At 46.0% G+C, this 22,476-nt stretch overlaps 1 protein-coding gene across 1 annotated transcript in view; it reads left to right on the forward strand.

The window, feature by feature from the left end:
* LOC311240843 (muscleblind-like protein 2a) overlaps nucleotides 1-22,476 on the forward strand; it is a gene marked incomplete at its 5' end in the record, with an annotated part of 59,099 nt that overhangs the window by 17,635 nt on the left and 18,988 nt on the right. Inside the window, 3 exons of the mRNA XM_084329437.1 lie at nucleotides 2,796-3,034; nucleotides 13,688-13,741; nucleotides 14,206-14,350. Of these exons, the coding sequence (XP_084185563.1) occupies nucleotides 2,796-3,034; nucleotides 13,688-13,741; nucleotides 14,206-14,350 (438 nt within the window). The remainder of the gene's footprint in view (nucleotides 1-2,795; nucleotides 3,035-13,687; nucleotides 13,742-14,205; nucleotides 14,351-22,476) is intronic.

Here is a 22,476-nt window from a genome sequence, read left to right on the forward strand (position 1 = left end):
GATTGCAGAACAATTGAAGACGTTTTTTTTTCTTCGTTTTTAACCCCTTAACCCCTCCCCCCAGAAAATGATTGGCGGGTCCAAAATGAATGTTGTTTACATCTTGCATGTATCCCCTCCCTACTCCCCCCATTCCCCCACGTGGAATGCACCTGATTTGGATAAATGACACGCTGGTGCTCTAGTGCGACATCTAGTGACTGAATGTTATCTATAGCACTTTTAAGTATGTCTGGCCTATATTACACTTCTTACAGTTTACACGTGTGTTTGTTGCTTTTGTGCTTAGTTAAGATCAAATAAGATAAGAGGAACTTAATCATCCCTGAGGGAAAGGGCGTTGTTGCTAGCGGTGTAGCGCGGCAGTGAAGGTTAAAGGGATAGTTCAGAGTGTTGGAACCCTAGTCCCTATGTCTTACTCACCAATAGTGTTGTGGATCAATCCACGCTGTTCCTCACACTAGCTGGCTAGTTAGACACAAACCAAGGCAAAGTCAATGGGGTCAAGCTCCTGTCTATAATATAGGCTGACCGAAGACTGTGATCCCTGGTACCTCAGTCAGCTTGTGCGGACGGGAGCTTGACCCCATTCGTTGACTTTGCATTGGTTTGTGTCTTAACTGAGCTGGCGCGATGGACGGCATGGGTTGAGAAAGGCCTCTACTGAGATCCACAAGCAGCGAATAGAGCCAGGGTTCCAAGAGCTATCTGTTTGAGCTGCTGTGTGTCTGTGCTTGTGTCAGTGTGTATGTGCTTATGTCAGTGTGTCTGTGCTTGTGTCAGTGTGTCTGTGCTTGTGTCCGTGTGTCTGTGCTTGTGTCAGTGTGTGTCTGTGCTTGTGTCAGTGTGTGTATGTGCTTGTGTCAGTGTGGTATGTGCTTGTGTCAGTGTGTGTGTGCTTGTGTCAGAGTGTGTATGTGTGTGTCGTAGTGTGTCTGTGCTTGTGTCAGAGTGTGTATGTGCTTGTGTCAGTGTGTGTGTGCTTGTGTCAGAGTGTGTATGTGCTTGTGTCAGAGTGTGTATGTGCTTGTGTCAGTGTGTATGGCTTGTGTCAGTGTGTGTGTGCTTGTGTCAGAGTGTGTATGTGCTTGTGTCAGTGTGGTATGTGCTTGTGTCAGTGTGTGTATGTGCTTGTGTCAGTGTGTATGTGCTTGTGTCAGTGTGTGTCTGTGCTTGTGTCAGAGTGTGTCTGTGCTTGTGTCAGTGTGTGTATGTGCTTGTGTCAGAGTGTGTATGTGCTTGTGTCAGAGTGTATCTGTGCTTGTGTCAGAGTGTGTCTGTGCTTGTGTCAGTGGTGTATGTGCTTGTGTCAGAGTGTGTCTGTGCTTGTCAGAGTGTGTCTGTGCTTGTGTCAGAGTGTTCTTGTGTGTGTCAGAGTGTATGTGCTTATGGCAGTGTGTCGTGTGTCGGTTTGTATACAATACTTATACTTTATACCCTCCTCTCCTCTCCTCTCCTCTCCTCTCCTCTCCTCTCCTCTCCTCTCCTCCTCCCTCCTCTCCTCCTCCCTCTCCTCCCTCCCCTCCTCCCTCCCCCCCTCCCCTCCTATCCTCCCTCTCCTCCCTCCCCTCCTCTCCTTCCCTCCCCTCCTCCTCCTCCCCTCCCCCCCCTCCCCTCCTCTCTCCTCCCTCCCTCCCTCCCCCCTCCCCTCCTCTCCTCCCTCCCTCCTCTCCTCCCCTCCCTTCCTCTCCTCCCTCCCCTCCTCTCCCCTCCTCTCCTCCCTCTCCTCCCCTCCCCTCCTCTCCTCTCCCTCCCTCCTCTCCTCCCCTCCCTCTCTCTCCCCCCCTCCCCTCCTCTCCTCCCTCTCCCCTCTCCCCTCCCCTCCTCTCCTCCCTCCTCTCCTCCCTCCCCTCCTCTCCTCCCTACTCTCCTCCCTCCTCTCCTCCCCTCCTCTCCCCCCTCCCCTCCTCTCCCCTCCCTCCTCTCCCCTCCCTCCTCCTCTCCCCCTCCTCTCCTCTCTCCCCCTCCCTCCTCTCCCCTCTCCTCCTCTCCCCTCCCTCCTCTCCCCCCTCCTCTCCTCCTCCCCTCCTCTCCCCCCTCCCATCCTCTCCCCTCTTCTCCTCCCTCCTCTCCCCCCTCCCCTCCTCCCCCCTCCCCTCCTCTCCTCCCTCTCCTCCTCTCCCCTCCTCTCCTCCCTCCTCTCCTCCCTCCTCCCTCCCTCCCCTCCTCTCCTCCCCCCCCTCCCCTCCTCTCCTCCCCTCCTCCTCTCCCCTCCTCTCCTCCCTCTCCTCCTCTCCCTCCTCTCCTCCTCTCCCTCCTCTCCCCTCCTCTCCTCCCTCCCTCCCTCCCCTCCTCTCCTCCTCTCCTCCCTCCCCTCCTCTCCTCCCCTCCCTCCTCTCCCTCTCCCCTCCCTCCTCCCTCCCCTCCTCTCCCTCCTCCTCCCCTCCCCTCCTCTCCTCCCTCCTCTCCCCCTCCTCTCCTCCCTCCTCTCCTCCTCCCCTCATCTCCCCCCTCTCCTCCCCTCCTCCCTCCTCTCCCCTCCTCCCTCCCTCCCCTCCTCTCCTCTCCCCCTCCCCTCTCCCTCCCTCCATCCTCTCTCCTCCCATCCTCTCCTCCTTCCCTCCTCTCCTCCCTCCTCTCCCCCTCCCCTCCCTCCCCTCCTCTCCTCCCTCCTCCCCTCCCTCCTCCCTCCCCTCCTCTCTCCTCCCTCCTCCTCCCTCTCTCCTCCCATCCTCTCCCTCCTCCTCTCCCCTCTCCTCCTCTCCCCTCCTCTCCTCCTCTCCTCCCTCCCCTCCTCTCTCCTCCCATCCTCTCCTCCCTCCTCTCCCCCTCTCCTCCCCTCCCTCTCCCTCCAGGTGTGCAGGAGTTCCAGAGGGGTAACTGCGCGCGCGGGGAGACAGACTGCCGCTTCGCGCACCCCAGCGACAGCCCCATGATCGACACCAGCGACAACACCGTCACCGTGTGCATGGACTACATCAAGAGCCGCTGCTCGCGCGAGAAGTGCAAGTACTTCCACCCCCCCGCCCACCTGCAGGCCAAGATCAAGGCCGCGCAGCACCAGGCCAACCAGACCGCCGTGGCCGCCACCATGGTGAGGGCACCGCACCGGGGAACCCACCCGCCCCCCGCCCACCACGCCTAATACCCATGCATTAAAGCATTCCGTCTCCAGACGGATTTCCGTCAATTTGATTGGGGAGATCCGTCCATTTGATTCGCAGTCTGACGGAAGTATTTGCATGATTTGTAGATGCATACAGATTGAAACAAAATTGAGCCAATCAGAGGCGCCAAATATGGAAAAGGGCTTTTTTTTCCTATCGCGCCAAGCAGTCATCATCACTCAGCGACTCGAGAGACGGGTCGCCTTTTTTGCAGCCTCACGCGTCAACTGCTTGTTTACCAACGTCACAGCCACCACGCTGCTTGCACTCGCTGCTATATACCGATTAGCTAACGTTAGCTTAATAGCGTCTGTTAAATGGAAGGAGTAAGCCGGCCACTAAAAAGAGAACCCACCGCGGGGTTCTCAGATGAAAATTATCAGCGGGACCACCTAACAAAAAGTTTCGAGAGGAGAGGACGTTTGAAGAGACTGGCTAGGCAGCGCTACTGGGGGCTGTAGTGGTGAGTTAACTTGTTCCGTGTGCCGCAACGATGTCAAAAAGAAAAACAGAAACAACACGTTTGTCATTGTCGTGTTACTTCACAGTACAATATGCGAGTCCCCTGCTGTGGTTGTGAGTATACGTTTATTAGCTTAACTCCGTAGCAACATCACACAGGTGTATCGGTAGACAGTCTCCTCCCCACCGTATATATTCTCTCTGTCAGGATCTATGGGTAACATTACTGTATATTTGCATATCGTATATGTCACAAATGTAACAGTACTATATACCTGTAGTATGTCCCTATGCCATAAATGTCATGTCAATGTCATGCATGTCATAAATGTCACTGAATTGAAAATGGGGGACCCTGATGATGTAAACAAGACAAACGTCTTTCTCAGGTCTGCATCCCCTTAACAATTGTGTGTATTGAGCCATACTGTATTGTACCCATTCTGCAATCGGTTAAATATTGATTGATTGTTATAACGGATTGCAGAATGGGTACAATACAGTACAGCTCAATACACACAATTGTCAAGGGGTTGCAGACCAGAGAAAGACTTTCCTCTTTACATCAGGGTCCCCCATTTTCAATTCATCATAACATATATGACATACATGACATACAGATAGATAATACTGCTACATCTATACATTTATGACGTACCAGATTTACACAGTATTGTTTGTGATACAATAAGAGTCTAAAAAAGAGAGCATATACATTTGATGAAGAAACTGTACATTGGAGGAGGTTGGGTGGAGGGGGGGGGGGACTGTACATTGGAGGTGGTTGGGTAGGCGGGGTGGGGGTGTAACTGTACATTGGATTATCGACGAAACCGAAACAAGTAGGCTCCCTTAAAACGCCAACGCTATTAAAAAGAAATACAGTGGAGGTTAAAATAAGAATATGACTTGGCCTGAAAAAAATTTCAGTCAGGAGATTTTTTTTTGCTTTAATCCCTGAATACCTGTCCACCCCGTACAGCACACCTCCGCCTTATTAACCACCTCTCTCTACTCTCGTGTCGAGGTCTGGAGAACTCTCTTTACTCTCATATCGAGTAGGGATGGGGGGGGGCGTGAGTAATTGATTACTCGTAGCTATGAGAAAAATCGATCTTAAAATATTAATAATAATAATTTTTTATTATTATTTTACATATTTGTTTCACATGTATGTGTAAGATTATAACTGTTTGTTGGTTTCCTTAAACATATACGTGAATGAACAAAATTAAGTTTATTTTTTTTTCTTTTACGAGTAATACACGATCACTTAGGGCTGGGCGATATGGCCAAAAACGTTATGTGATAAAATAATTAAATAATTTTCATATAACTCGATATCGATAATTATCGTCGATATACATTTCTGTCAAGTTTAATTAACTTCTTATGGCCGGCGCCGACGGGCTATTAATAGACTCACAGAGTCGAAGGCGTCATTACGAGACGAGTTGGAGTGGAGAGCCGTCGCGTGTCGAGCGAGCCAACCCTTTGAGAAGCGTTGTGGTCCCGGCTTGAATTCTCCATGAATGTGTCCAAGTCCATAATCCATATAAATCCATTTTGTTATATCCAACACAGTTATATCCAACACAGTCTGAATGAATGTTTATTGTGATAATGCCGCGTGATTTCAAACCACCAAAACAACTGAATGTCTCGAGTTGATGTCGTCATCAGTCCGCGCACATTCTTCTCCGCAGTAAACACGGCCCAGTGCATAGATTATTATATTCCACCAGGGGGCAACCTACCGCCACTGGATCATATGCATTATAAGAATGGAACACAGTTAGCCAGAGCAAGCGGTGTATCCCACGACAATGTACTAAAATCACCCTAAAATACTCCGTTCCGCCCCAATACATTGCAACGACGTCCACCGCATACCCCACACTACAGCAGGTTAACATTTCACTACCACACTACAGCAGGTTAACATTTCACTACCACACTACAGCAGGTTAACATTTCACTACCACACTACAGAAGGTTAACCTTTCACTACCACACTACAGAAGGTTAACCTTTCACTACCACACTACAGAAGGTTAACCCTTTCACTGCCACACTACAGCAGGTTAACATTTCACTACCACACTACAGAAGGTTAGCCCTTTCACTACCACACTACAGAAGGTTAACCCTTTCACTGTCACACTACAGAAGGTTAACCCTTTCACTACCACACTACAGAAGGTCAACCCTTTCACTGCCACACTACAGAAGGTTAACCCTTTCACTACCACACTACATAAGGTTAACTGTTTCACTACCACACTACAGAAGATTAACCATTTCACTACCACACTACAGACGGTTAACCCTTTCACTGCCACACTACAGAAGGTTAACCCTTTCACTACCACACTACAGAAGGTTAACCTTTCACTACCACACTACAGACGGTTAACCCTTTCACTACCACACTAAAGAAGGTTAACCCTTTCACTACCACACTACAGACGGTTAACATTTCACTACCACACTACAGAAGGTTAACCCTTTCACTGTCACACTACAGACGGTTAACCTGCCACACTACAGAAGGTTAACCCTTTCACTACCACACTAAAGAAGGTTAACCCTTTCACTACCACACTACAGATGGTTAACCCTTTCACTACCACACTACATATGGTTAACCCTTTCACTACCACACTACAGCATGTTAACCCTTTCACTACCACACTACAGAAGGTTAGCCCTTTCACTGCCACACTACAGAATGTTAACCCTTTCACTACCACACTACATAAGCTTAACCTTTCACTACCACACTACATAAGGTTAACCCTTTCACTACCACACTACAGAAGGTTAACCATTTTACTACCACACTACAGACGGTTAACCCTTTCACTGTCACACTACAGACGGTTAACCCTTTCACTGCCACACTACAGAAGGTTAATCCTTTCACTACCACACTACAGAAGGTTAACCCTTCACTACCACACTACAGTTGGTTAACCATTTCACTACCACACTACAGTCGGTTAACCCTTTCACTACCACACTACAGACGGTTAACCCTTTCACTACCACACTACAGACGGTTAACCCTTTCACTACCACACTACAGCAGGTTTACCCTTTCACTGCCACACTACAGAATGTTAACCCTTTCACTGCCACACTACAGAAGGTTAACCCGTTCACTGCCGCACTACAGAAGGTTAACCTTTCACTACCACACTACAGAAGGTTAACCCTTTCACTGTCACACTACAGACGGTTAACCTGCCACACTACAGAAGGTTAACCCTTTCACTACCACACTAAAAAAGGTTAACCCTTTCACTACCACACTACAGACGGTTAACCCGTTCACTACCACACTATAGATTGTTAACCCTTTCACTACCACACTACAGCAGGTTAACCCTTTCACTACCACACTACAGAAGGTTAACCTTTCACTACCACACTACAGAAGGTTAACCTTTCACTACCACACTACAGAAGGTTAACCCTTTCACTACCACACTACATAAGGTTAACCCTTTCACTACCACACTACAGAAGGTTAACCATTTCACTACCACACTACAGACGGTTAACCCTTTCACTGTCACACTACAGACGGTTAACCATTTCACTGCCACACTACAGAAGGTTAACCCTTTCACTACCACACTACAGAAGGTTAACCCTTCACTACCACACTACAGTTGGTTAACCCTTTCACTACCACACTACAGTCGGTTAACCCTTTCACTACGACACTACAGAAGGTTGACCTTTCACTACCACACTACAGAAGGTTAACCCCTTCACTGCCATACTACAGATGGTTAACCCTTTCACTGCCACACTACAGACTATTAACCCTTTCACTTCCACACGACAAAGGGTTAACCCTTTCACTGTGGTAGTGAAAGGTTAACCTTCTGTAGTGTGGTAGTGGAAGGGCTATGGGGGAGAGGGTTGATATTCAAGCAACTTTGTACCAGCTGGTCGCGTTACAACACTGCGTACCGCATAAGAGGTTTAGGTAACCCCGCGAGAACACACGACGTGATCACAAACGATCTTGTTTACATAATAAACGGCTAATGTGAGAGGTTTTTCGGGGTGGACACGTACACTATAATACATGCATAATGTGGAGCGCTGCTTTATCGCGGTATAAAAACACACTCCCCCTTGTGCCGGTCTGTTCCAGCGGGGGGCGCCTGTATACAAGTCACTGACAATACTCACCCAAACCGAGGCCTCTGTGTGCGATAAACAGGCTTTAGTTTAATAACACGACCGACAATCTGTTCTCGCACCGCAGTGCCCTTTTGTTTTCCAGTGCCCTTGGATCAGACACTGGCCTCGCTCCACTCCACCCCCCCCCCCCCCCCCCTCCACCAGCACCACCACACACACACCCCTCCTCCCTGCTCTCACTGATAAGTGCAGTTCTCTGCAGATCAGTGCAAATTGAATCTGAGAGATGGTTGAGAGTGTGCAGCCGTGGGCCGACACCGGGGGTGTGGCTTATCTCCGTCCGCGGGTCAATGGAACAGGTCTCCTCGCAGGTCCACCAGGAGAAACCAGGGTAGACAGACAGACAGACAGACAGACAGACAGACAGACAGACAGACAGACAGACAGGTAGGCAGACAGACAGACAGAGAGACAGACAGACAGGTAGGCAGACAGACAGAGAGACAGACAGACAGGTAGGCAGACAGACAAAGAGACAGACAGACAGGCAGACAGACAGACAGGTAGGCAGACAGACAGAGAGACAGGCAGACAGACAGAGAGACAGACAGACAGACAGAGAGACAGACAGACAGGCAGAGAGACAGACAGACAGGCAGACAGACAGACAGACATACAGGCAGACAGACAGACAGACAGACAGACAGGTAGGCAGGCAGGCAGGCAGAAATATAAGATTTTGTCAGTAGTCAGTCCGTCTTGGCTGCACCTCCCCACCCGAGGCTCTGTCTCCAGTCCGATTGGCTGGTGCACTCAGTGCTGTGTGCTGACTGGCTGCCCCCACCACTATACCCGCCCCTCCCCCCTCTCCCCATAGCATGGGCACGCTTCCTGCATCACGCGCAACACATACCTCATCGGCTTGCTCCATCGCTTCTCCTTTAAACCCTCCCTGTCCTTCCTCCTCAAGGTGTCGGTGGCGACGTGACTCTTTAAGTACGGGCGGCTAGTTTAGCTTTTCTTATTTTTTTTTGCGCCAACGTAATAGCAAGCGTTTCGCGGTGACGTCGCCATGCTAACAGAACGCTGTCTCAAGTAAAAATGTAGGTTTTTGTAGGTTTTTCCCCCCAAAAAAGGCTTACATGTGGCATTTATCAATTGGTTTATAATCAAAAGCTCTTGTTGTTTTCAACTTACTGCACCTTTCAAGCGGAGCGCCACCCATTCTCACCCGCCTGCTTCCTGACACCCAGGACTCGTCTGTCAGTATCTCTGACCACGCACCGCTCTCCCCTTCCTGAGACCCAGGACACGTCCGTCAGTATCTCTGACCACGCACCGCTCTCCCCTTCCTGAGACCCAGGACACGTCCGTCAGTATCTCTGACCACGCACCGCTCTCCCCTTCCTGAGACCCAGGACACGTCCGTCAGTATCTCTGACCACGCACCGCTCTCCCCTTCCTGAGACCCAGGACACGTCCGTCAGTATCTCTGACCACGCACCGCTCTCCCCTTCCTGAGACCCAGGACACGTCCGTCAGTATCTCTGACCACGCACCGCTCTCCCCTTCCTGAGACCCAGGACACGTCTGTCAGTATCTCTGACCACGCACCGCTCTCCCCTTCCTGAGACCCAGGACACGTCCGTCAGTATCTCTGACCACGCACCGCTCTCCCCTTCCTGAGACCCAGGACACGTCCGTCAGTATCTCTGACCACGCACCGCTCTCCCCTTCCTGAGACCCAGGACACGTCCGTCAGTATCTCTGACCATGTCTCCCCTTGTCTCACACAATGTCAATAATAATGTGTTCTGTTGACATAGCAACATCAGGACAATCACAAGAGAGACTTAAAGTCTCCTATATTATCTGGTAACCTGAAGTCGACTTGGCAGTGTGGATGCCCCCCAAAGGTTGTGTCAAATAAAATAAATAAATGAAAAGATAGACATTATTATATTTAAATGTTCTACGATGCATCAAATCCCAATGTCTCACCATACCTCCTAGCTCCCACTGCTGCTTGCCGTTGGTGCGACGTCCGTGCCCTGTAGCTGTTTTTACGACCCACTGCTGCTTTGCCATGGGTGTAACGTCCGTGCCCTGTAGCTGTTTTTACGACCCACTGCTGCTTTGCCATGGGTGTAACGTCCGTGCTCTGTAGCTGTTTTTACGACCCACTGCTGCTTTGCCATGGGTGTAACGTCCGTGCTCTGTAGCTGTTTTTACGACCCACTGCTGCTTTGCCATGGGTGTAACGTCCGTGCTCTGTAGCTGTTTTTACGACCCACTGCTGCCTGCCGTCGGTGTGTAGACGTTTTTACGGCTCGATGCTGAGCCTACCATCACACTACCCCCGAGGACACAGACGTGTCTCGTCAGCGCTTTGCAAGCCATGTCTTCTCCAGCCCATACTGAAGTTATTCTATATCAAACCCTGTGAAAACCACTAAACTGACGGTCACACTATCCAAAGATTACTTGAATTTATTATCGCTTATTAAATAGGCTTTGGACCAATCCCAGAGGGATGTCTATCGTAGATACGGTCACTCATCCTCCACGACCGCAGAGGTGGCGTGTAGACGATGCTTGGTATGTGATGTCATGATGTCCCTGATGCCCCGCCCCTATTTCCTGTCCTCGTGATGTCATAATCTGTCGCCACTATTACCTGTCCTCGTGATGTCATAATCTGTCGCCACTATTACCTGTCCTCGTGATGTCATAATCTGTCGCCACTATTACCTGTCCTCGTGATGTCATAATCTGTCGCCACTATTACCTGTCCTCGTGATGTCATAATCTGTCGCCACTATTTCCTGTCCTCGTGATGTCATAACCTGCCACGCCGTCGTTAATATCGCCCCCTCGCTGCAAGTTGAATGGCGTCTCCTTCGCTTTGAGAGCCTGCAGATGCCCCCCCTCCTCCCCGTAATTAACCGTCCTCTTCCAGTCTGTTAACCCTTTCACTGCCGCACTACCAAGCGGTTAACCCTTTCACTGCGACAATACAGCAGGTTAACCCGTTCACTGCCACACGACAAAGGGTTAACTCTACCTGAAGGTCTATAATACCGTGTGTGAAGCAGCAGGCTGGTGCATGGGCTACTGGGGTGTGCCGCGCTCCTGTGTCGTCCTTTCTTTGCTTCCTTTTTGCTTTGAGCAATACCATCGAATGTTCCATTCACACGTCATTCAAAAGACCAAAACTAAAATTATTTTCACCGTTGATTGATCATGCTTAATATTAACCCTGTTCAGGCTGATTTTGTGTGTGTATAATTGGGTAGCACTTCACAATGTGCTACGCTAACTACTGGGTAATTACTGTGTTAATAACAGGAATTAATTACCTGATAATGACAAGTAATCCACCAGAGAAAGCACAGTGCATACAGTAATTACAAATATTAAAATAGTCATTACCAACTATTGAATTAATTTCTATGTTATTATACAGTAATTACCCTGTAATTTGTAATAGGAAGTGCTATCGATAATTGTACACCTGTTTACATGTTATGTACTTATACTGGATCATTTGATGAGATGTAAAGGCGTTCGGAGACAACCGTCGTTCCCGGAGACGCCCGTCATCATTTGATTGGCTTGCCAATGAAATTCTTCATCTTTCGATGTTCCGTTTTAACAGCTTGGATACATTGCAGCCCATTATCTTCCCGGCGTACGGTTCACCAGGTGAAACCACGGCCGTGTCTCGTTTTGACGCTTGACACAATTCATCAAATCGATTACAATGGCAATAACCAAGCAATCAAACAATGATGGGCATCTTCCCATCGATGACGAGGTGTCTCCAGAAGTTGTTCCATCAAATGACGTATACAGTTTATTTATTTGCGTATTGTTTATCATTTAAAAACAAAAGGCTTTTTTTTTTATGTAAGAATATAGGGAGCTCCACATTCTGTGATGATCGGGATATTGTTCCACTTCACGTCCGGGCCGTCGCCCCTCCTTCTGAGTTCATTGATCACGCTAACGAGTCTCGATCCCTCACGGGCGTTCATTGATCGACGTGCGATCGATTCTATTTTATTCCGAGTCCTAGACAAAGATGTTACGTGGCAAACTGGCGCCCTGACAGAAGAAGAAGGATGTGATGATCAGGGCAGCGAATGTAACTTGTTTTGTCCACCTGCCCCAGTGAATAAAAAATATATATTAATTATTAATTATTCTACCAGCCAGATGGAATTTTTAAACAGAAAAGACTGTGGTCCAGTGTGTCTGGTAGAATAAATCTACAGGCCACAGACGCCATTAACAAGCGTTTGACTCGTGGCTGGTGTTAACCCCCCCCCCCCCCCGGTGGAAATGTTAGCTACTTGATGTATCTGGCAAAGAACTGAAAGATGGCGCAGTAGTGTCATAAGAAATATTGTTAGTTAAGAGTATAAATTAGAAATATGTACAGTGCCTCAGTGTTTCCCACAGGATTTTGTGAGACTGTGGTGGGTAAACCTCTGCCCCTGTACGAGGGTCCGGGGGCATGCCCCCCCCTGGAACTATTTTTTTTGTACATTTTAAAGTTAAATGCATAAATCTGGTGCACTTTGAGAGCAAAATAAAGAGGCTAGATCTATGATGAACGTTGTGCTCAAAACACAAAATCGACTAGACTTCCCAATCCTCTCCTCGAAGCACCCCAGCCGTTCCATGTATTTGTTAAATTCCACCACCAGCACACCTGATTCAACTTAACTAGCCCTTTATTAGTTGAATCAAGGTGTGCTGGTGGTGGAATTTAACAAACGGCTGGGGTGTCTCGAGGAGAGGATTGGGAACCACTGGACTAGAGCAGACATTTGAGCCATCAAAGAAATGAAGCAAAAGTGGTTACTTGTGTTGAACTGGTTTAAAGAATATACTGGATTACTATTACGACTACTACCACTGCCAATACTACTGATACATCCCTATTGGCAAACTTTATATTTAAAAAAAAAAAAAAGTAAAAAAATAAATAATTTAATAACATATTTTTTTTGGTTCATTATAAAGCTGTGGCGGGCCGCCACAGTCTAGGTAATTAATGGGAAACACTGGTGCCTTCCCGCTTTTAAAAGCTGGGTGAAATAACAAAAATACGCTCTGGTCAAACGTCACTCGGGTTACGTCCCAATCTGTCACGGATCCTCGCCGGCCACAGCGTTGGGCCCCGCCCCCCCGACGCCACACACCACGATCATAAAACACCGATAGACGTTTCCGAGGAGCATTATGTTATTATTCTGTGACGTGTGTGGGATGATTTCAGTTGAGGTATATCCTACCTTGAAATCTGCAGAGAAGTTTGCATTTTCACTTCACGTACCCACACACTGTGAAAATGTGGCTTGTGTACAGATCTCACGCGTGTGAGGAGGAGGACTCGAATCAATACAGTCCGTGTTAACTGACCCGTCGCGAGCCACGCCCTCTCCTATCTTGAGATCAAGAAAAGAGGGGCGGGGCTTGAGATGGGTCAGTTGTGTTTTACCCTACTACGATATGTTCCATGCAGTAGATGTTAATAACAGTTGATTTACACAGAAATAGAATACGTTACTAAAAAAGAAAGAATGCTTTCCCAGTAGTTTTAAGTCAAGCGTAGAATCTTTTTTTAACCAGAGGTTAATGTAGATGCCTTTTTTTTTTTTTTTTTTTTTTTGGCTTATGACTGTACTAATTCCAAAAAAAGGTAGCTATGTTTCTTTAGAGTAAAACAAACAAAACGATTTCTTTGTTTATGTGCATGCCTATTGTTTTGTATGTGGTATACCTGCATTCAGATTATTTTTGTTTTTGTTTGTTTTTTCCTTCTCACCTATCCACAATGCAATGCTGTCCCCCCCATGATGCACCTCTGCTTGCTGTTACCTGTATGTTAATACGCTTGACTCCCATTGGCCCACTGCCGTCATGTGCTCGCTGCCTGCTATTAAAAGACTCAGTCGACCGCCAACGCAATGAAGCGACCCCTCGAGGCAACTGTAGACCTGGTACTTTGACCTTTCACCTTTTGCTTTGCATGTAGCTTCTTTAATTGTACTGTAGACACTCACAAACTATTCTTTGAGTTGGCTCTTTTGTTTTTTGTGTGAAACCCCAGTAAGAGTAGAGTATCCACGTAATGTTTTTATGGCATTTGTAATCACCTAATGGTAAATGTGCTAATGTTTCTTTTAAGTACTCCAGACATTGATTGAACTTAACAACCACAATGTAATGTTAATTATCACTCACTGTTACTAGTGTTTTTCCTAAATGTACTGTTGATCATTGCCTTGCTAGAGTTATATACAGTAGTACGTAAGTTGACAGTTTTTTTCTTTCCATCATTGATGCTGTGCATAGCCAGAATGTTAAGAAAATAACTCCCTTTTTCTGCCAGGAACGAGGGATCATACGTCAACTCTAACGTCTCCTCCCCTGTACCGTCTTGTTTGTGCCCCCTCCCTGGCAGGCTTTCCCCCATGGCTGTCTCCAGCCGCTACCAAAGAGACAGGCGCTAGAGAAGACCAACGGCTCGCTGTTCAACCCCAGTATGTTGCACTACCAACAGATGCTGGCGAACGCCCAGCTCCAGCAGTCTGCTTTCTACCCCACAGGTGAGCAGGGTTTTAGCACAAGGTCCTTGGACACGTGCGTAAAGTGTTTGATTTCTTTACCACAAAAAAAAAGTCGAGGCCTGAAATTCCTTGAAAACAACAAAAACAAATATTAACAAGGTGCTTAAAAAGTCCTTGAAATTCAAATCAACCATTTGCATTGAAAGTGTTGTTCGTGCATGATCAAATTGTTCTGAATCGAGATTTATTTTAAATCTTATTTCAAGTGTAACTAATTGTCGGGAAATGGTTTTAAGCCATAAATATTGGATTCGGAATTTTTTTTCTATAAAAACAGCATTTAAAAGTGAATTGTATCATTTTAAAAGGTAAAATAGTGCTTGGAAAAGTACTTGAAAAGTCCTTGATCATTTTACAATGTCTGCGGGCACCCCGGGTGAGGTTAGACCTCAGACGAAGAACCACGCAGCTCCCGCGTCAGCGTCTCAGAGGAACAGTGTTCTCAAACTTTACTGTCTAGTGTTGTGCTCACTCATAGATACAGATTCCATTAAATTATATTCAAATGTATTGTCATCACGCAGCATAAGTACAGTACAACGAAAAGAGGTTTGGCATCCAACCAGAGTGCAAATGTAACAGTAAAGTGCAATAGTAATATACAATGTACAGGTGATTAAACTGGGTATAAAATATATAAATTAGTTGTAGTATTAATATGTACAGTGATACAGGCTATCAGGCAGACACTATGAATGTGCTTCCCTAACTCGTTCACACTCACACACACACACACACACACACACACACACACACACACACACACACACACACACACACACACACACAGACAGGCACTATGAATGTGCTCTCCTAACTCTTTCCATCCCCCCATAAACACGTCTCGGATCAAATATACGGAGAGGTTTATTTGCAGCATTCTCAGTAAGTCAGGTGACTCCTCCTCGCAGGTCGAGGGTCTCCCTACCTGTCTTTTAACCCTTTCACTACCAAAGTGTTAACCCTTCCGCAGTGAAAGGTTAACCGTCTGTTGTGTGGTAGTGAAAGGTTAACCTTCTGTAGTGTGGTAGTGAAAGGGTTAAACTCCAGAGGGTAAATAGATTCCAGTCGCTCACAATGCGCGTGATCTCATGGGATAGCGTTTTTCGACTATTCAAAATGAGATCTGTGAACTTTGACCCCGCCGGCTGGCTATATAATGTAATTGTTGCCAGCTGCGAGGACAGAAGGAGGGGGGGGGGGGGGGGGGGTGAACAGACTTTGATCAGGAGAGATCAAAGCCACAGCTCTGGCCATATACCTGAATATAATAAATACAGCTGGGGAATATGACCACCAATCATATCGCTGCTGTCCGGTCAAGCCCCGCCCCTCCCTTTGTTGATCCTCCGATCACAACTGCTGCTTCCTCCCTCGGACAAGGGAAGGGAACGGTTGTGATTGGAGGATCATCAAAACAAGGCGGGACTTGGGATAGGTCAATTGAGTACCTCAAACGAAGAACCGTATAACTCTTGTTTTTATGTTTTCAGAGGAACAATGTTTTTCAAAGTGTTTTCTTTGTTTTTTAACCCTTTCACTACCACACTACAGAAGGTTACCCTTTAACCTTTAGTGTGGTAGTGAAAGGGTTAACCTTATGTAGTGTGGTAGTGAAAGGGTTCACCGTCTGTAGTGTGGTAGTGAAAGGTTAACCATCTGTAGTGTGGTAGTGAAAGGTTAACCTTCTGTAGTGTGGTAGTGGAAGGTTAACCTTCTGTAGTGTGGTAGTGAAAGGGTTAACCGTATGTAGTGTGGTAGTGAAAGGTTAACCGTATGTAGTGTGGTAGTGAAAGGGTTAACCGTCTGTAGTGTGGTAGTGAAAGGTTAACCATCTGTAGTGTGGTAGTGAAAGGTTAACCTTCTGTAGTGTGGTAGTGGAAGGTTAACCTTCTGTAGTGTGGTAGTGAAAGGGTTAACCGTATGTAGTGTGGTAGTGAAAGGTTAACCGTATGTAGTGTGGTAGTGAAAGGGTTAACCGTCTGTAGTGTGGTAGTGAAAGGTTAACCTTCTGTAGTGTGGTAGTGAAAGGGTTAACCGTCTGTAGTGTGGTAGTGAAAGGTTAACCTTCTGTAGCGTGGTGGTGAAAGGGTTAACCGTCTGTAGTGTGGTAGTGAAAGGTTAACCGTATGTAGTGTGGTAGTGAAAGGGTTAACCGTCTGTAGTGGTAGTGAAAGGTTAACCTTCTGTAGTGTGGTAGTGAAAGGGTTAACCATCTGTAGTGTGGTAGTGAAAGGTGAAAGGTTAACCTTCTGTACTGTGGTAGTGAAAGGGTTAACCTTCTGTAGTGTGGTACTGAAAGGGTTAACCTTCTGTAGTGTGGTAGTGAAAGGTTAACCTTCTGTGGTGTGGTAGTGAAAGGTTAACCTTCTGTAGTGTGATGGTGAAAGGGTTAACCTTCTGTAGTGTGGTAGTGAAAGGGTTAACCTTCTGTAGTGTGGTGGTGAAAGGGTTAACATTCTGTAGTGTGGTGGTGAAAGGGTTAACCTTATGTAGTGTGGTGGTGAAAGGGTTAACCTTCTGTAGTGTGGTGGTGAACGGGTTAACCTTCTGTAGTGTGGTGGTGAAAGGGTTAACCTTCTGTAGTGTGGTAGTGAAAGATTAACCGTCTGTAGTGTGGTAGTGAAAGGGTTAACCTTCTGTAGTGTGGTAGTGAAAGGTTAACCGTCTGTAGTGTGGTAGTGAAAGAGTTAACCTTCTGTAGTGTGGTAGTGAAAGGGTTAACCTTCTGTAGTGTGTAGTGAAAGAGTTAACCTTCTGTAGTGTGGTAGTGAAAGGGTTAACCTTCTGTAGTGTGGTAGTGAAAGGTTAACCTTCTGTAGTGTGGTAGTGAAAGGGTTAACCTTCTGTAGTGTGGTGGTGAAAGGTTAACCTTCTGTAGCGTGGTGGTGAAAGGGTTAACCGTCTGTAGTGTGGTAGTGAAAGGTTAACCTTCTGTAGTGTGGTACTGAAAGGGTTAACCGTCTGTAGTGTGGTAGTGAAAGGTTAACCTTCTGTAGTGTGGTAGTGAAAGGTTAACCTTCTGTAGTGTGGTAGTGAAAGGTTAACCTTCTGTAGTGTGGTAGTGAAAGGGTTAACCGTCTGTAGTGTGGTAGTGAAAGGTTAACCTTCTGTAGCGTGGTGGTGAAAGGGTTAACCGTCTGTAGTGTGGTAGTGAAAGGTTAACCGTATGTAGTGTGGTAGTGAAAGGGTTAACCGTCTGTAGTGTGGTAGTGAAAGGTTAACCTTCTGTAGTGTGGTAGTGAAAGGGTTAACCATCTGTAATGTGGTAGTGAAAGGTTAACCTTCTGTAGTGTGGTAGTGAAAGGTTAACCTTCTGTACTGTGGTAGTGAAAGGGTTAACCTTCTGTAGTGTGGTACTGAAAGGGTTAACCTTCTGTAGTGTGGTAGTGAAAGGTTAACCTTCTGTAGTGTGGTAGTGAAAGGTTAACCTTCTGTAGTGTGGTGGTGAAAGGGTTAACCTTCTGTAGTGTGGTAGTGAAAGGGTTAACCTTCTGTAGTGTGGTGGTGAAAGGGTTAACCTTCTGTAGTGTGGTGGTGAAAGGGTTAACCTTCTGTAGTGTGGTGGTGAAAGGGTTAACCTGCTGTAGTGTGGTGGTGAAAGGGTTAACCTTATGTAGTGTGGTGGTGAAAGGGTTAACATTCTGTAGTGTGGTAGTGAAAGGTTAACCTTCTGTAGTGTGGTAGTGAAAGGGTTAACCTTCTGTAGTGTGGTAGTGAAAGATTAACCGTCTGTAGTGTGGTAGTGTAAGGGTTAACCTTCTGTAGTGTGGTAGTGAAAGGTTAACCGGCTGTAGTGTGGTAGTGAAAGAGTTAACCTTCTGTAGTGTGGTAGTGAAAGGGTTAACCTTCTGTAGTGTGGTAGTGAAAGGGTTAACCTTCTGTAGTGTGGTGGTGAAAGGGTGAATGTATATTTTTGTGTTGTCAGGTTATTGGACCCCAGGAAGAATAGCTGCTGCTATGCAAAAGAGAATGTGGATCTAAATAACAAAAAGAAGACGGTGGAGGTTGAGCACTCGTCACGTTCACGCGCTCCGAGCGATCTGAAGTGACGTTACGACTGCGAACGTCAATCGGGAGTTGTGTGGTTCTTCTGTGCGAGGGTTGAATAGATGCTGGTTTTGAGTTTTAAACTACAAGTGTTTTACTCGGGTGTCGTCGCGGCCCCGGGAGAGTCTTGAGAGAACCACGCAGACTTTCAATTCAAGTTTTAAAAAAAACAAACGAGGATGTACATCGTTAAAACCAGACATGTGGGCCCCCCCCCCCCCTACAGGCTACAACAGGGATGATATGTGGAGCCAGGTTAACGCGGGGTTAATAGAAAATGGCGTTCGGTATTAACACTCGTTGTGCCTCATTTGTCAATATTTCCGTATGTGTCGATCAAATACCGTGCCACGATTAACTTAATAAAACACGAAATGTGCATGCCAACTGCTTCCAAGGACTAATTATGATTTAAGCAATGAGTTTGAAAGTGTTATGTGTAAAAAAATATATATATATTTTAAAAGGTCTCCGTAGCGATGTGTGTGTATTTTGCTTGATTGACGAGGCCCAGCGTACGAAACGTTAGTAAAACTCTGCTAATGTTAGTTGTCGTCTCCACCCCCCCCGCCCCCCCCCCCCCCATTTACAAAACCCACGTCTCAGTTGTTTTAAGACTAAAAACTAGGTATGTTCGATATTGGCTTTTTTACCGATATACCGATATTGTCCAACTCTTAATTTCCGATACCTATATCAACCGATACCGATATATGCAGGGTTCCGCCCCCCCCCCCCCCCCCAAAAACGGAATAATTTCAGGTAATTAACATTACATATCTCTTGTTGTGGAATTAACACAACATTATGCATACTTTTGACAATAAAAAAAATAAGAATTTGTTCTTACTTGCTTGCCTGGGTAAATAAAGGTTAAATAATAAATGTAAAAAAAAAAAAAAATTGAAAACCAATACCGATAATTTCCCATATTACATTTTAATGCCAATATCGGTAGGCCGATAATTAGGGATGTCCCGATCACGTTTTTTTGCTCCCGATCCGATCCCGATCATGTGATTTTGAGTATCTACCGATACCGATATTTCCCGATCCGATCAATTTTTTTTTTTTTTTTTTTTTTTATTCAACAAACATGACAATGTTCACATCTTAAACTCATACTGAGGCCTTAGTTTTGGTTTTAAATTGCATATCATCATTCATTTATTTATTGTCACACAGAGCAGAAGAATTTTGCCAAAACAAACCAATAGTATCCAGCTGCAGAACAGCAGACCAGCCACACTCTCAGACCCAAACGCATTTCCTTTGATTTAATTATACATCAAATGATTTATGAAGTTAACTTTTCACCTGGATAACGTCAACATTCAGGGTGAATGTAATGTGAGAAATTGGGATAAAAAAAAATTATTTGGGTCTGAGATTGTGGCTGGTCTGCCGTTCTGCAGCTGGATACTATTGGTTTGTTTTGGCAAAATTCTTCTGCTCTGTGACAATAAATAAATGAATGGTGATATGCAATTTAAAACCAAAACTAAGGCCTCAGTATGAGTTTAAGACGTGAACATGGTCATGTTTGTTGAAAAAAAAAAAAAAAAGTTATAAAAAAAAAAAAAAAAAAAAAATCGTTTTTTTTTTTTTTTTTTTTTGCCGATCCCGATCTTCGGAAAATCACGTGATCGGCCCCGATCCCGATCACGTGATCGGATCGGGACATCCCTACCGATAATATCGGACATCCCTACTAAAAAAAACCTTTCCTTAACCCCCCCCCCACCCCTTCTCCTCAACCTCTCCCCCTTCATTACGGCAGGGAGGATAGTAGTAGTAGGTTAAATCGACACGTTGGCCGTGGCGTTCCCACGGGTTTACCTGGTCAGTGTATTTCGAGGAACGCGCCTCGTTACTGTTCTGTTGTGGGAGAGGGCAGATCTTTAGAGGGAAGAGAAGTGTAAAGGCAGCCCTTTCAGAGCAAATTGAAAACCTCCCTCGACGGATGTTGAAAAGGAACATTTAAACTGGGAGGGGGAAAATAACAAACACAAAAACATTCAGTTGGCAAAAAAGGTGATTTTGGTCAAATGTTCCCAGATTAGTCGAGGCCTGCTGATGTGTGATCCCCCCGTGGAGAGACTCTGGACCGTACAGCGGCTCTGACCTAGAACTGGAAGAGGAGGATGGGGGTCAGTGTTGTCATAGAAACGTCCTCCCCGTTACCACCGCGAGACACGTTGTGTTTTATTCACCTTGTGTTTCTAGGCAACCAGGACACTGCAGATTTTTATCTTAAAAAAATTCCTACGAGCTCTGGGACACAGAAAAGGGTGTATTATTAGTCTTCCAAGTCTCTTTATTACATCTTTGTTATAAGGACAATGATCTAGCTAAACAATTTTGTGCTTGTAGATTTTTTATTTATTTGTTTTTGGGGGAATATATCCGTACTAGCTAGCATCTTCATGTCACAACGTTCAGCTACAAAAAGGCATGAGAGGTTGTCTCTGCGTGAGGTCGTCGTCAGGGCTGCAGCCCCTCCCCCTTCCCTCGGGCTAGCCCCTCCTCCCCCTTCCCTCGGGCTAGCCCCTCCTCCCCCTTCCCTCGGGGTTAGCTGCTAAGTGAGTTAGCCGTAGCTAATACAGTCGTTAGCCCGTAACCGTCTGAGGTCACAGGGACGAGACTCCTCTATCCATCTACCCCCTCTATCTCTCTACCTCCTCCTCCCTCTCCCTCTCTCTCTCTCTCTCTCCACGGTGCCTGATGCCTAACGGCCCCTCTAACCTCCCTCCCTCCCTCCCTCCCTCCGTCAGTACTCGTGTGGGAAGCCTGTTTGCAGTGCTGTGTTCTACCTTCCATCCCTTTAACCCTTTCACTACCGCACCACAGACGGTAGTGTGGTAGTGAAAGTGTTAACCTTCCCTAGTGTGGTCGTGAAAGGGTTAACACTTTGTCGTGTGGCATTGAAAATGGTTAACCTTCTGTATTGTCGCAGTGCAAGGGTTAACCATTTTGGTAGTGTGGTAGTGAGAGGGTTAAGGTCTAAGACGGGGGGGATGAGGTGTATAATATATATATGTGACTTGAAGATCAAACGGAATGTTTTGAATATTACCACGGAAACGGAACTCGACAACAAACTCAACAGGGGAATAACGGGAATAGTTTGTTTACATGCCTCCTCACCCCGGGGGGGGGGGGGGGGGGGGGGTGTATCATTGTCCCTGAATAGGTATGGGTACCGAATTAGGTACTTTTAAGTAGGGATGCTCGATATTGGATTTTTTACCGATATACCGATATTGTCCAACTTAATTTCCGATACCGATATCAACCGATATCAACCAAAAAATTTAATAATTTCAGGTAATTAACATTACATATCTCTTGTTGTGGAATTAACACAACATTATGCATACTTTTGACAATAAATACAATCAGAATTTGTTCTTACTTGCTTGCCTGGGTAAATAAAGGTTATAGAAATGTTAAAAAAATTAAATAAAATAAAAAAGTTTTTTTTTTAAAACCGATACCGATATTTTCCGATATCACATTTTAATGCCGATATCGGCCGATAATATCGGTAGGCGATAATATCGGACATCCCTACTTTTAAGGCTACCGACCGAATCACGCGAGATCCGTCGGTGCCACATTTCGGTACTGTAAAAAAATTATGTAACTTTTTCTTTTTACAATTTCTTTTTACAAAACGAAACCTCAAGTCAACGTTCACGCGCACAATACACGCTTACCTAGGATTTGACTTGATTCAACAACAAAGCAGTCGGGGCGATGGCGAGCCGAAAACGGTTGTTTTACAAACACTTTACAAAGCTAGATGCAGACAACGATCGCTGCAATATTATATATTATGATAATAAATGATTTGAAGTTTGGATTTTTTTTTTTTTTTTACAACTGATGTAGGTAGATAACATTTTTAGAGACTAAAGTACCGAAAAAAGGTACCGTTGGGTATCGGTATCGATTCAAATGTGAAAGGTACCCAACCCTATCCCCTGAATGATGTGTTGTTAGACTAACGTGCATGTAAACAAATCCAATATCAGTCGTTGAATCCTCTCTCA

This window comes from Notolepis coatsorum, assembly GCF_963971535.1.
Source record: "Notolepis coatsorum genome assembly, chromosome: 1".
Classification (NCBI taxonomy): Eukaryota; Metazoa; Chordata; class Actinopteri; order Aulopiformes; family Paralepididae; genus Notolepis; species Notolepis coatsorum.